General features: G+C 27.9%; 1 protein-coding gene across 1 annotated transcript in view; it reads right to left on the reverse strand.

Moving 5' to 3' along the window:
• Positions 1-12,832, reverse strand: part of ICA69 (islet cell autoantigen 1-like protein) — a 30,517-nt gene extending 17,685 nt beyond the window's left edge. Inside the window, exons 1-4 of the mRNA XM_016053998.5 lie at positions 12,709-12,832; positions 11,762-11,913; positions 10,129-10,201; positions 6,844-6,967 (exon numbers count right to left, since the gene is read on the reverse strand). Coding sequence (XP_015909484.2) covers positions 6,844-6,967; positions 10,129-10,201; positions 11,762-11,908 — 344 coding nt within the window. The 5' untranslated portion in view covers positions 11,909-11,913; positions 12,709-12,832. The remainder of the gene's footprint in view (positions 1-6,843; positions 6,968-10,128; positions 10,202-11,761; positions 11,914-12,708) is intronic.
• Positions 12,833-12,883: the final 51 nt, after the last annotated feature.

The raw sequence follows: 12,883 nt of genomic DNA on the forward strand, positions 1-12,883 counted from the left end.
ATATCCCAGATTGATAATGTTGCGAATACTAATATATCCGAAAATCTGATCACCGCTCACAGAGTCCCCAGCTTTAATAAAAATAAACCTAAACCCATCATCGTTCAAGTTAAATCCAAATCTGTACGTGATGAGCTCTTAAAGAAACTGAGAAATCGTAAACTTTCAACCTGCGAAGTCAACTCCAGATTCACTGAAATGCCTGTTTACTTCAATGAACATTTGACTCCCGAACTGAAGCATCTATTTTATCTTTCACGTAAGGCTAAATCTGAAAAGGGATTCAAGTTTTGTTGGGTTCGTGATGGTAAAATATTCCTGAGAAAAGATGAATCGTCCAAAATAATACGTGTGAAATCATCTCAAGACCTTAATACTCCATCCAACTGAAGAAACATTTTTATCTGTGCCGGACTGCCTAAAAATTGAAAATTTGGACGATTTAAAGTTTTTTATTACCTCAACCTGTAAGTTAAACATTAATATTTTACATATAAATATTAGAAGTTTAAGAGCCAACTTTGATAATTTTATTTCACATATTTCTAGCATGATTGAAAATATAAGTGTCATAATTATGTCGGAAATTTGGATTTACCAAAATGAAACTAATTTTTACTCAATAGATGGTTATAATTCATTCTTTAATTGCAGAAATAATAATCGCTCTGGAGGTGTTTGTGTTTTTATTAAAAAATGTCTTGATATTTCAGAGTTAGCTATACATTTTGTTTCCGCAGAATCTATATTACTTTATTGCAAATCTTTAGATTTATTATTTCTATCTTTATATAGATCTCATGATTTTACTGTTGATTTTTTTAATACTGAACTTAAAGTAATAATCTCTAAGCTTAAATATCCTAATATAATACTGATGGGTGATATAAATATTGATATTCTAAGTGATGATTTTATTACTCATGAATATATTAATTTATTATGCCAATTTGGATTTCAAAATTACATAGACAAACCAACTAGAGTAAATTCCTCATCAACTTGCATTGATCATGTATGTCTTCGTAAAAACAAATAAATTTTCAATCAAATCCGGAATATTCATAAATGACATAAGCGATCACTATCCAACCTTTTGCAGTGTTCATTACGATGAGGTAAATAAAATTAAGGTAGCTGAAAATAAAATTTCAATCAACTATAATAAGCTCAATAATTATCTGTCAAATTACAAATTTAATTACAATCCTCAAGATTCTCTTGATCAACAATATCGAAGTTTTGTTTTCAAACTCAATAATTTAAAAAATAATTTTAAATATAAGCATAAATCAAACAAAAAAGCCAAAAATAACTGGATGACTAATAATATCTTGATTTTAATTCGAAGAAAGGAAAAACTATTCAAAAAAACTAGAAAATATCCATGGGATATTATTTACAAAACAGCATATAACACTATAGTTTCTGAGCTTAAGAACTTAATTAAAACAGCAAAATCAGAATATTTCAAATTCAAATTTTTAAATTGTGATTCAAATAAACAAAAATGGGATCTTGTAAATGGTATTATTGGTAATCAGAGCAAATCACTTACTTTACCTGATATTTTAACCGACTATGAATCTTCTGATCAATTCAATAAATCATTTGCAAATGCCTACAATACCTCAAACCCAAATTTAAACAGTTTGCAAATATATATTTCACCAAGTTTAACCTCGTTTGTTTTCCTAGAATTGAATGATTGTGAAGTACTTCACTTAATAAATTCTCTTTCTAATAAAAACTCCTTTGACTATGACGGTATTAATGTAAAATTAATTAAACTATTTGCTCTCAATAATATAAATTTTATAACTAATTTCATCAATACCTCAATCAAGTCATCCATATTTCCAACTTCTTTAAAAAGAGCAACCATAACTCCTATTTTTAAAACCGGCGATAAAAACTGCCTATCAAACTATAGACCAATTTCAATATTACCTGTTTTTTCCAAAATCATTGAAAAAGCTCTAGCTGATAAAATGTACAATTATTTAAAACATACAAATTTTTTCTCTGTTAATCAACATGGATTTATTAAAGGCAAAAGTACAGAAAAAGCTCTTTTGGAATTTTCAAAATTTATTCATAATAGTATTGCCGAAAATAAGACAACAGTAGCTATATTTCTTGATATATCAAAAGCTTTCGATAATGTCAATCACAATCTTTTAATTAAAAAATTAGAATTTGCTGGTTTCAGAGGAATTATGTTAAATTGGTTTGTTTCATATCTTTCAAACAGAGAACATAGAGTTAAAATCCGAAGTAATTTTAGTAATTATATTTTTTCAAACCGTGGTGTTCCTCAAGGATCTATTCTAGGACCCTTATTGTTTATTATATTCATCAATGACTTTTGTCAACTCAAACTTTTTGGTAAGATAATAACGTATGCTGATGATTCCGTAATTTTGTATTCTCGCACTGATTTAAATCAACTAATTTTTCAAATTCAATCTGATTTACGCATAATTTCAAAATGGTTTACAATAAATGACTTAAATTTAAATCTAAATAAAACTAAATATATTTATTTCAGTTTAAGAAAATCAGAATTTAACTTAAATTTAAAATTTCACTCTCTCTCCTGCAAAAGTACTAATGAAAATTGTCAATGCTATATTCTACAATCTGTAAACAATATCAAATATTTAGGACTATATATCGATTCTAATTTAAAATGGAAAACACATATTAACAATTTAGTTAAAAAATTGCGTTTCGTTTTAGTTAAATTTTATCACCTTAAGAATAAAATTCATTTTAATTTTGTGAAAGCACTCTATTACTCCTGGTTTTATTCTTTAATTAATTATGGTGCGATAATATATGGCGGTGAATATAAAACTAATTTACTTCCCTTAATCTCAGTTCAGAATAAATGCTTCAAGATTATTAATTCTCTAAATATAAATAATTCAAGTGTAACTACTACCAATATATATACAAGAATTAACCTATTACCATTTCGCCATAATGTATTTTTTCGTATTTTACTCTATTTACACAACAATAAATTAATATGCAAATTAAAAACTAATGTGTCTGAAAGGAGACCAACTGAAATGTATGAGATTCCCTTCTTTACAAAAGAAATTTCACGAAAACAGTTTTTTTACTTAGCACCTAAATTATATAATAAATTACCATTTCAGTTGCAAAACATCAAAATATATTCTTCTTTTAAGCGTGTTTTATTTCAATTTGTGATGAACATTGACGATTTAGATCTCTATTTTTCACTTTAAAGGAAGCATTTGATTTTTTATACCAGTCTTGTGCCAATCCAAACGAATTTCTTATGTTACCTTTGTTATTTTTTTTTATTTATTTATTTATTTTTTTATATATATAGTTTCATGCATTTTTTTTTTGTTTTCTATTATTACAGTGTTCAACAATATATGACGTCTTATGATGAGCAAAATAATTTATGATTGTATTTTTTTTTTTTTTTTAAATTTCTATTTTAAATTTATTGTATTACTTTTCTTTGTCGCCTGGACAGGATTTTCCTCTTGACGACGAATATATATTCTTTGTATTTATGTGTTTTTGTTCTCAATAAAGTTATATTTGTTTGTTTAAAAAAAAAAAAAAAAAAAAAAAAAAAATCAAAAAAAAAATATCCAGAGAACAGTAGAAACATAAATTACATAAAATACACATCAGACATGGCAACAGCCCATGAACATGGCGGGCGTAGAACAGCTAAAATCATGTAAGTTGCTAAACATTAAAACAGCAATATATTAAAAGTGTCAATTAAAAGAATAATTTAAAAGAGCAATTTAAAAGATAAACGTGCAAAAATTACAAGAGAACAATATTGTAAAACAATTAAAAGCATTACTATTAAAACCAATTAAATACAGTACAGAACCCGTTATCCGGAAATCAGAAAACCGGAAAACCAAAAAACCGGAACGAAATTCGATTAGTTTTCCCGTCATTTTTAAAAAAAAAAATTTTTTCCTTATAAGATTTTAGGATTTTTCGTTCTTTTTTGAAAGATGTTTACCTTACCATCATTTTGGAAAAAATCATTAATGTATTACTTAATCCTTTTTTCTTCTTTTTAAGATTATTTGCAATTTTTTTTTTTTTTTTAGTTGGGTTTAACTATATAAAAAAACGGCTTTTTGTAGTGATTCAGAAAACCGGAAAAATCAGTTATCCGGAATATCGATGGTCCCGATCGTTGCGGATAATCGGTTCCCTACTGTAGTACAAAAGTAAATAACAATAAATTGGAGCAAGTAAAAGAAGAATAGTTTATAAAAGACATAGTAAAAAAAATGAGACACCCAAGCTGGAAGGAACAAGTTCCGAGACATTAAGGACCGTCCCCCAATACATCCTCTAAAGTTTGTTTAATAATCTTTTTTATGATATTTCTACAAGTCAGGTTAGCATAGCATTGATGTTGGCCAATATTATTAAAGTTATTGCCCCGGATTGTCTGGAATTGAGAACAATTTATTAACAAGTGATCAATAGAGTGATATTCACCACAGTAATTGCATTCTGGAGTTTTGTGGAATAATTTATATTGGTGTTCTCCAAACACTCCGTGGCCTGTTAAAAATTGATTGAGATAGAAGTTTGCTTGTAGTCTATTTAATTTCGGGTCTTTAAAAAATTTGAATGTCTGTCTCCCTTTCTCGGAACTCCGCCATTCCAGCCCCCAGCGCTTCATGCTATATAATTTAACCTGAGTTTTAATTTGGGCGATGGAGCTTGGGACCTCAAGGGCAACCCGGCAGAGATCGGTGGCTTTCTTAGCTGCTCGATCCGCCTCCTCGTTGCCTTGAGTACCTATATGAGCTTTAACCCAATTGCAGAGTATATTGGATCGCCATAATTGTTTAGTGTTTTCAACAATTTTTGAGCTTGATACTGGGTTTTGTAAGGCTTGCAACGAGGAAAGCGAATCAGTATAGATAGTGGCGTCTGGATATTCTTTTTTAGAGAGCCAGAGAAAAGCATTATTAATTGCCACCAATTCTGCCATGTAAACACTACTATTGTTTGAGATCCTGGTGGAGGTTGCTTCGATTAAAGTACCGTGCATTTTAGTAACAATGCCGAAGCCAGTTCTATATTCTGTGGTATCAGTAGCGGAGTCGGCAACCTCCATCCTTGATCCATCAGTAAAAATTTCAAGGCCGCTGTTTGTTGGGAGTGATCTACCGTAGGGAACGGAAATAAGTTTTGATGGGTGAATCCTAGTTGGTGGATCATCCATATGTGCTGTGAGGAGAAAGTTAACTGAATACGAAAGATGACATATTGAAGCCTTTTCTTCAAAAGAAAGTAACAGCACTATAATGATATAAATAGGAAGATCAAAGACTTTAGTAAACATTTTCTTAAAATTGAAAGACAATTTTGGTAAAAAGAACACTGGGAGAAGACCCAAAGCTATTTCCTCAAAGCTAAAAGTTTGCAGACTCTTTGGAATATTTTTGGAACCTACCGGAAAATACTCAATCAAAGAAACTTATTCAAGTAACATGTTTGGCTGTTTGTCAAAAAGCGATGCATAACACAATCAGAAGATTTGTTTCTACAGTAAAATTGGCTAAACGTAGGTTATTGCAGAGGCAGAATATAGAGCATTCAAACTTCAACTAGCAAGTCATGATCTGGAACAACCAATGGATACAAAATAAGTAACCACACTATAATGATATAAATAGGAAGACAAAAGACTTTAGTAAACAATTTCTGAAAATTGAAAGACAATTTTGGTAAAAAGAATACTGGGAGAAGACTTAAAGCTATTTCCTCTAAGCTAAGAGTTTGCAGACTCTTTGGAATATTTTTGGAACCTACTGGAAAATACTTAACCAAAAAAACTTATTCAAGTAAAATGTTTGTATGATTGTCAAAAAACAATGCATAATACAATTAGAAGATTCATTTATACATCAAAATTGTATAAACATAGGTAACAGAGACAGAAAATAAAGCAATCAAACTTCAGCTAGCAGGTCATGATCTGGGACAACCAAAGGATACAAATAATTTTTTCTGACAACAAAAAATTGACTTTAGATGAACCAAATGAAAAGATGCACAGTTGGCATGATTTATGAAAAGAAATATTCTCCAAGCAACCCATTAGGTAGAAACTCAGTGATCACCCGGGGATATTTTGCTTAAAATGGTGTGGGCTCAACTGCATTCATTTCGTACAAAATGAATTCACCAGCATATCAAAATATCCTAGCAAGTCATCTTTTAACAAATGCAGAATCTCTTGCAGGAGAAAATTGGGTACATCAGCAAGACAACACACCTATTCATTCAACTAGTAGTAAAAAAAATTGGTTTGAAACCAGTCATGTTGAAACTTAGAAATGGCCAGCTAAGTCTGCAGAACTAGAGAACCAAATAGAGAACTTATTGGGTGAAAAGTATATACAAATAGGTGGCATTTGACATCATTAATAAAGTTGAGAAAACTATTATCTAAGACAAATGGTATAAAACAGACCCTAAACTTTGTCAAAATCTAGTTTCATCCATGAAATCTAGAAAATTTGAAGTAATTCAAAAAAATGGTTTTTACACAAACTTCTAAATTTTGTATTATTTTTATATTATATTTTTATATCATCTTTAAAGTTTCTACTCATGCTGAAATATTAATTTGGTACAAACTACGTTTTTCTGTTAATTACAAATCCTGTTTGCTACATCTCCTAACAATGTACTATAAGAATTCATACCATAATATATAAACTCCCTTTACTTTTATTTTCTCACATTTTTTTCACTGGTCTTAAAAGTTTTTACTCAGACTGTAATAAACATGAGTCTTACTTTTGCTGAGCACTAAAACTCAAAGCTTTCCCAGCAGCAGTCATAACTTTGCCAGCTCTAGTTTTATCATACTTTCCATTTTCCTTTAAAAATCTACCTAAAGCATTCTCTTCTTGTGCTAAAGCTAAAATTATTTTTAAAAAAAATATTAGCTGTTACATAAACAATACAACAAAAACAAGTTATGAATAAAAAAATCAAATAAGAAATTGCAAAATTAAGAAGTGAAGCAAAACAGAAAAATTTACATAATATCAAATGTATTCCATGAAAATAATAATTTTAAAAACATCTATTTAATCAAGAATTTCTAAATGAATATTGCCTTATCCATTGCTTCTGTAAAATTAATTCTCAAGGAATAGAAATTAGTTTATATGAATATACCACATATCTATAAAATTACAAAAACTCTTCAGTATTAGACGTTTTCATTCATAAAATCAGTGAGACTTTCATTTATTATAATAAACAATGCTCAATATTTATTGAAGACAAATTTGAATATAATGTAGAGTTAAATAACAACTTTATTATGCCAAACTGAAAGTGGAAGCATGTTATTCACCATTTATTAAAAACAAGATTTGAATGAATGTATGCTTCACAGCACAAGAGCCACATGTAACTAAACTTTAAAGTATTGCGATTGAATGCAGAATTATAACTATATTTTTTTTTCGAAGTTTATCATTATTAGAATTGTTGACTGCAATAATTTTTTGTTTTAGTTAAAGTGCTGCATATTTTTCTCGAAAATGATAACATTCCAAATTGAGATTTTTTGGTGCTTATTTAACTAAAATTTGCAAATTCTTGTGTATTCCAAACAGTAGAGATTTTGCCGAGTGTATATGTATGGATGGTGCTTTTAGTATAAATGTAAACAATAACAATCTCCAGCTCAATACCTGCTCTAGTTCCGGTTAGAAAGTTTGCAACTGCTTACTACAGCTTATTCCGCGAGGCAATATTTTCAAATGGATAATTTTGTTTTCAATAAAAGAAGTAAACTAGATAATTTCTGAGCACAAATCTGCCGTATATCATAAGATATTAATGTTATTAAGTAGTTCTGGTGAGTTTGAAATGAAAATTTGTTTTAGTTATTTATAGATATATTGTTAAAAAAGGTGACATGGTTGCTAGATTTTGAATAACTCGCTATTTTGGCAGTCCTGATTTGGCCTCTTTCCATTTGTTTATTACAGTTTGTTCTTGTTGCAAGCTGTGCACCATCTTATGTTAGTGTTAGCAGCTTTAGCATTGTAAACACTTTTAATAAGTAAGCAAATACCAGGGGTGATTGTGAGCCCAAGTCAAAATTCCGGAAAATTTCTTGAGTTAAAAAAAAAAAAAAAACAGTTTAAACTGAAAAAAAATTTAAACAAGGTTTTTTTTCCCTATATTTCTTAGTTTACTTAAAATATATTTAAAATTTTACACATACCTATACCATTTACACATAGCTATGATGACCTGGAGAGGTAATTAAAATTTACAAATATGTCTTTCTTTCTTGAGTTTATGATTATAACAACTATTTATTGATAAAAAAGGAATATTAATCATGAATATAAGCTTATAAAGTATCTCTCTGGCTCTCCCTTACAAACAAATAAAATAAACTGTGTTTTTAAGTTCCACCTTTGAAAATTTGATTTCCGGAAACTTCTGCGATAAATGATATTTTGAAACGTCTGGACCTTCGATCTCCGGAAACTTCCAGATCACTGTTTGCGAAAATTCCGGAAATCCGGATTTTTTCCGGAGCACAATCACCCCTGAAATACCATGTTTGCAAGACTCTCAAAACAGAATGATCATGTTGTAAGCCAGATGGCTTTAAAATACACGGAAACAGAAACCCGGAAATATAGGCGGTATGGAGCTTGCAGCGTTCACTATTGTAGAAAACACTGTACATATTCTTATTTTCACCTAAACTTTTTGGAAAATTGCTTTTAACAACAACAAAATTCTATAACAAAGTTTAGTAATTCGATGTACTTCTGTAAAGAATGTTTCAAGCAGTAGTTTAAATTTAAAGAAAATCGGTGAGATTTGGAGTTATGAATTTGAACTACTTTCGAGAGGCTACACAAAAATTCTAAATTAAACACTAAAATATTTTTCATGCTCATAAGCCTTTAAGTTAAGGGACTAAGCCCTCTACCATTTTAAAGTAATAATGTTTTAACCATAAAAAACATTCAAAATTTCAGTGATAATGAATGAAAGGAAAACCAACATGCAAGTTAGTAGAGCAGTTCAAAAGAATTATTTGGCATGTTAAAGTCATGGGACACTTTACTTTCATAACATCTTTCCCTAAGCAGAGAAAAACTAAAACACAACACAAATTGGTTCATCCAACTACTTTCATAACATTAATTAACAATTTCTTCCATTTAGCAAACAAAACAAAAATGCAAATTAAATTGAATATGAATGAGGCAATTACTGATCAGTATTTATTTTTTTCTTTTTCATAAAGAATTTTCACAGAGTAATTTAGAAAGTTTAAGACGCTAACACTTTATAGGCTAATCAGGTTAACTAAAATTCTCTTTTTATTTTGGCACTTTTAAATAACAAAACTGCGTGTATTTATTTTTTGCATTCTATTTTGACAATAATTCTAATAAAAATAATTAATTTTTTCTCCAAATAGTTATCAAGCTTATATTGTTATTATTATAATTATTACTTACCTATAGTTGATAGAAAATTTAACTCTGAATGGAATAAAAAAAAAGTTTTAAAAAAAGAAGCAGAAATAATTATTGAAAACGCTGATACAGTGCTTTAGGAAACATAAATTTATGGAATATTTCAAGAGAGCAATAAAACAAAAAAAATTATAAGGAGGTATTATACTAATTTACATAAAATAAACTCCAGTATACTATATATGTACCCAAATATTAATAATGATATACCCAAAATTAATAATGGTTAGTAAAATACTCCAGTGCAATTAAAAAAATAATGCAAGTACTTCCTGATTCTTTTTGAGAAAATCTTATTTGCAGCTCTTTTCTTTCCCCATGTAATACAGTGAACACTAAAATAAAATTTCAGAAAACTGCTAAAAAATATATTTTTTTATTTATTTATTTACAATATGTAGATTTTTGTATAACAATTCTAAACGCATATAAATCCTAATTTTGAATTTTCTTTTGTCATTTACGTTGATTTTATTTTATTATCAGGTAAAATAAAAAATCTTAAAAAAAGAAAATATTGAATTTCAGATGTTACAAATTTAAAGCAACTCACAACATAATTTATCTTGATAATTTTCTAACACTCTCATTAAAGTCAAGAAAGATTCTTCAATAGTTTGGAATAGCTGAAATAAAATAAAATCATTGAAACTCTTTCATAAAAAGAATTTTTTAAATTATTCAATCACATAGGAAATAACAAACATATTATGAATACACATAAGCGTCCACTAAATTTTATGTTAAGCTAAGGTGTTTATACTTAATTTTTTTAAAATATCCTTCCAAGAATAAGTAAGAAGAATTCCAACTGAAATTTGATAAAACCCTAAATGATGAGACTAAATTTTCAATATGCATTCTTTAACCCATTAATGCTTAAGTCAAAATTTTTAACATTGTTTAGCTGTACAATATTAAATTTTGTAAAATCAATAAAAATGTTTAAAAAAAAATTTTAACTGCAAATTTGTTTCAACATAAAAAGTTGAAAAATTTATAAACATAATGTAAATTACCAAAAATATACGCAAATCTAAAACTACTGAAAATTCTAAGATAAAAAGTATCATGACAGTTGTATTAAATGAAATATTCACTGAAGAATTTATTTATTAATCAATACCTAATTTTAACACACTACTTCTGGATATTGTGGAAAACTGCTATTAATATGGACTTACTTTTATGTTAAATGTTTAACACATGAAGTAATTTCTAAAAATAAATTAATACAGTACTGAACGTGTTACCCGGAAATCAGAAAACCAAAAAACCGGAACGAAATTCGATAAATTTTCCCGTCATTTTTTTAAAAAAATTTCTCTCCTCATAAGATTTTAGAATTTTTCTTTCTTTTTTGAAAGATGTTTACCTTACCATCATTTTGGAAATAATCATTAGTGTATTCCTTCATCGTTTTTTCTTCTTTTTAAGATTATTTCCAAAAAAAACATTGTTTTTTTTTTTGTTGGGTTCAACAATAAAAAAAACGGCTTTTTGTAGCGATTCAGAAAACCGGAAAAATCAGTTATCCGGAATAGCGATGGCCCCGATCGTTCTGGATAATCAGTTCTTTACTGTATTTCATTGCTTATAAATTCAAATTAAATTTATATAGAAAAAATACTTTTAAAAGTGTTATGATGCAGTTTTGAATTGTCTTGAATAGGTTAACCTAAGGTCTAGATGCATATTTCTTAAATCTAATAAAATATGTTGTACATAATCTATGCACATTTTGGTGATTTATCAATGCTATGGTGTAAATACCAGCATATCTGATAACAAAATTGTAAATTAACATTGTGACTACTCAATGGCTAGTTTCAGTGGAGAGAATAAAAAAGCACTAAAATAGCTAGGTAATTCTTAAGATTCAGAGACAATCCAGCCACTTGTAAGCAAATGTTAAACTACAATTTAGCAAAATTTAGGTTATATACAATAAAATTCCATTCTTAAGCATTATACAGAATTTAATCCTTTTTATTTATATTAATTTAAAGCCTTATTTGTGAAATATTTTCCTTAAATAGGATAACCTATCCCATGGAATATATCTTAAATAAAAAGCAAAATACTAATTATAATTGAATAAGAATCATTAAATTAAAATCATAATATTTTACACACATCTTTAATGCTAATTTGTCATAAATTATGATATTAACAATACTTTTTACCTCTAATTTTGCATCCAGTTCTGCATCACTAGCTATTATGCAGTCATCTTCTTTCTTTCCCAATTTTTTAAAAACAGCTTGTTTGGTAGTCCAGTAACGTTCCTGCATTCGACTCAGGGTTGACGATTCGCGAAAGTCATTCATCATTTAACCTATCAAAAATTCAATTATATCTTATCATTACTAATCGCTAAAATTGATTTTTCCTTTCTTTTCCTAAATTTTTTTGTAATTATTATTATTTGGAGTTGAGTTACACAAATTTATATAGAAAAAGAATAGCTTTATTGTTATTTCATGCTTTTTAATTTCAATTAAGCTATGTGTAATAAATATTTACTTGAATCTTAATATTGTTTAAATGCCAGGTTCAGCTTTTAATAGTTTTAATTTACTTATTTCTAAGTTAGATTTAAATTAAGAAATGCAGCCCAAAATAATAAGCAACATAACTACTTACTATCATTTAAATAATTTTTAAATTTTTCATAAAACAACTGATTGAGAAAGTAGTGAAATTAAATCATACAATCAATGTATTATCTTAAATATTTAAAAAGAAATTCACATGCTGCCGATTGCACTTTCCCAGTTTCGTAGGTGATAATTTGTTTTATTACGTTCACATTTTTACTCGATCAGCAATTCCCAGCATAGAATTAAAATTTAAATGAAAACCAATTATAGTCTTTCAATCCTATTTTAAATTCAAAATGAACAAAACGATGAAAAACTAAGAATATACAGTAAATTATCAGTTTGAGCTGAATTATTCTTTCGAGAAAATTAATAACAGAAGTTTTATGAATATTGCTTTCATAAGACAATTTATAATTGCCTACATGTGTATCATTGATTCGTATCAAAGAAGAATTAAGTACACTAACAAAACTTTTCAAAAAATAATCATATAACTAATGAAGTATGATCAACTGAAATAAAATTACCTGCGATTAATTAATTAGTTAACATTTAAAGAAAAAATCTGTCACTCTACATTTGAGATGTTTACTGTTTACGTTTTCTTCCGAAACCTCGAAACCGAATATTCAACTACTGTTGCCAAATGAATATGAAACAACTAAATAATTGAATTAGCTCTCGGCTATCGAAAAGATCGCA

This window comes from Parasteatoda tepidariorum, chromosome 12, assembly GCF_982258835.1.
Source record: "Parasteatoda tepidariorum strain Cologne lab strain chromosome 12, Ptep-v5.0, whole genome shotgun sequence".
Lineage (NCBI taxonomy): Eukaryota > Metazoa > Arthropoda > Arachnida > Araneae > Theridiidae > Parasteatoda > Parasteatoda tepidariorum.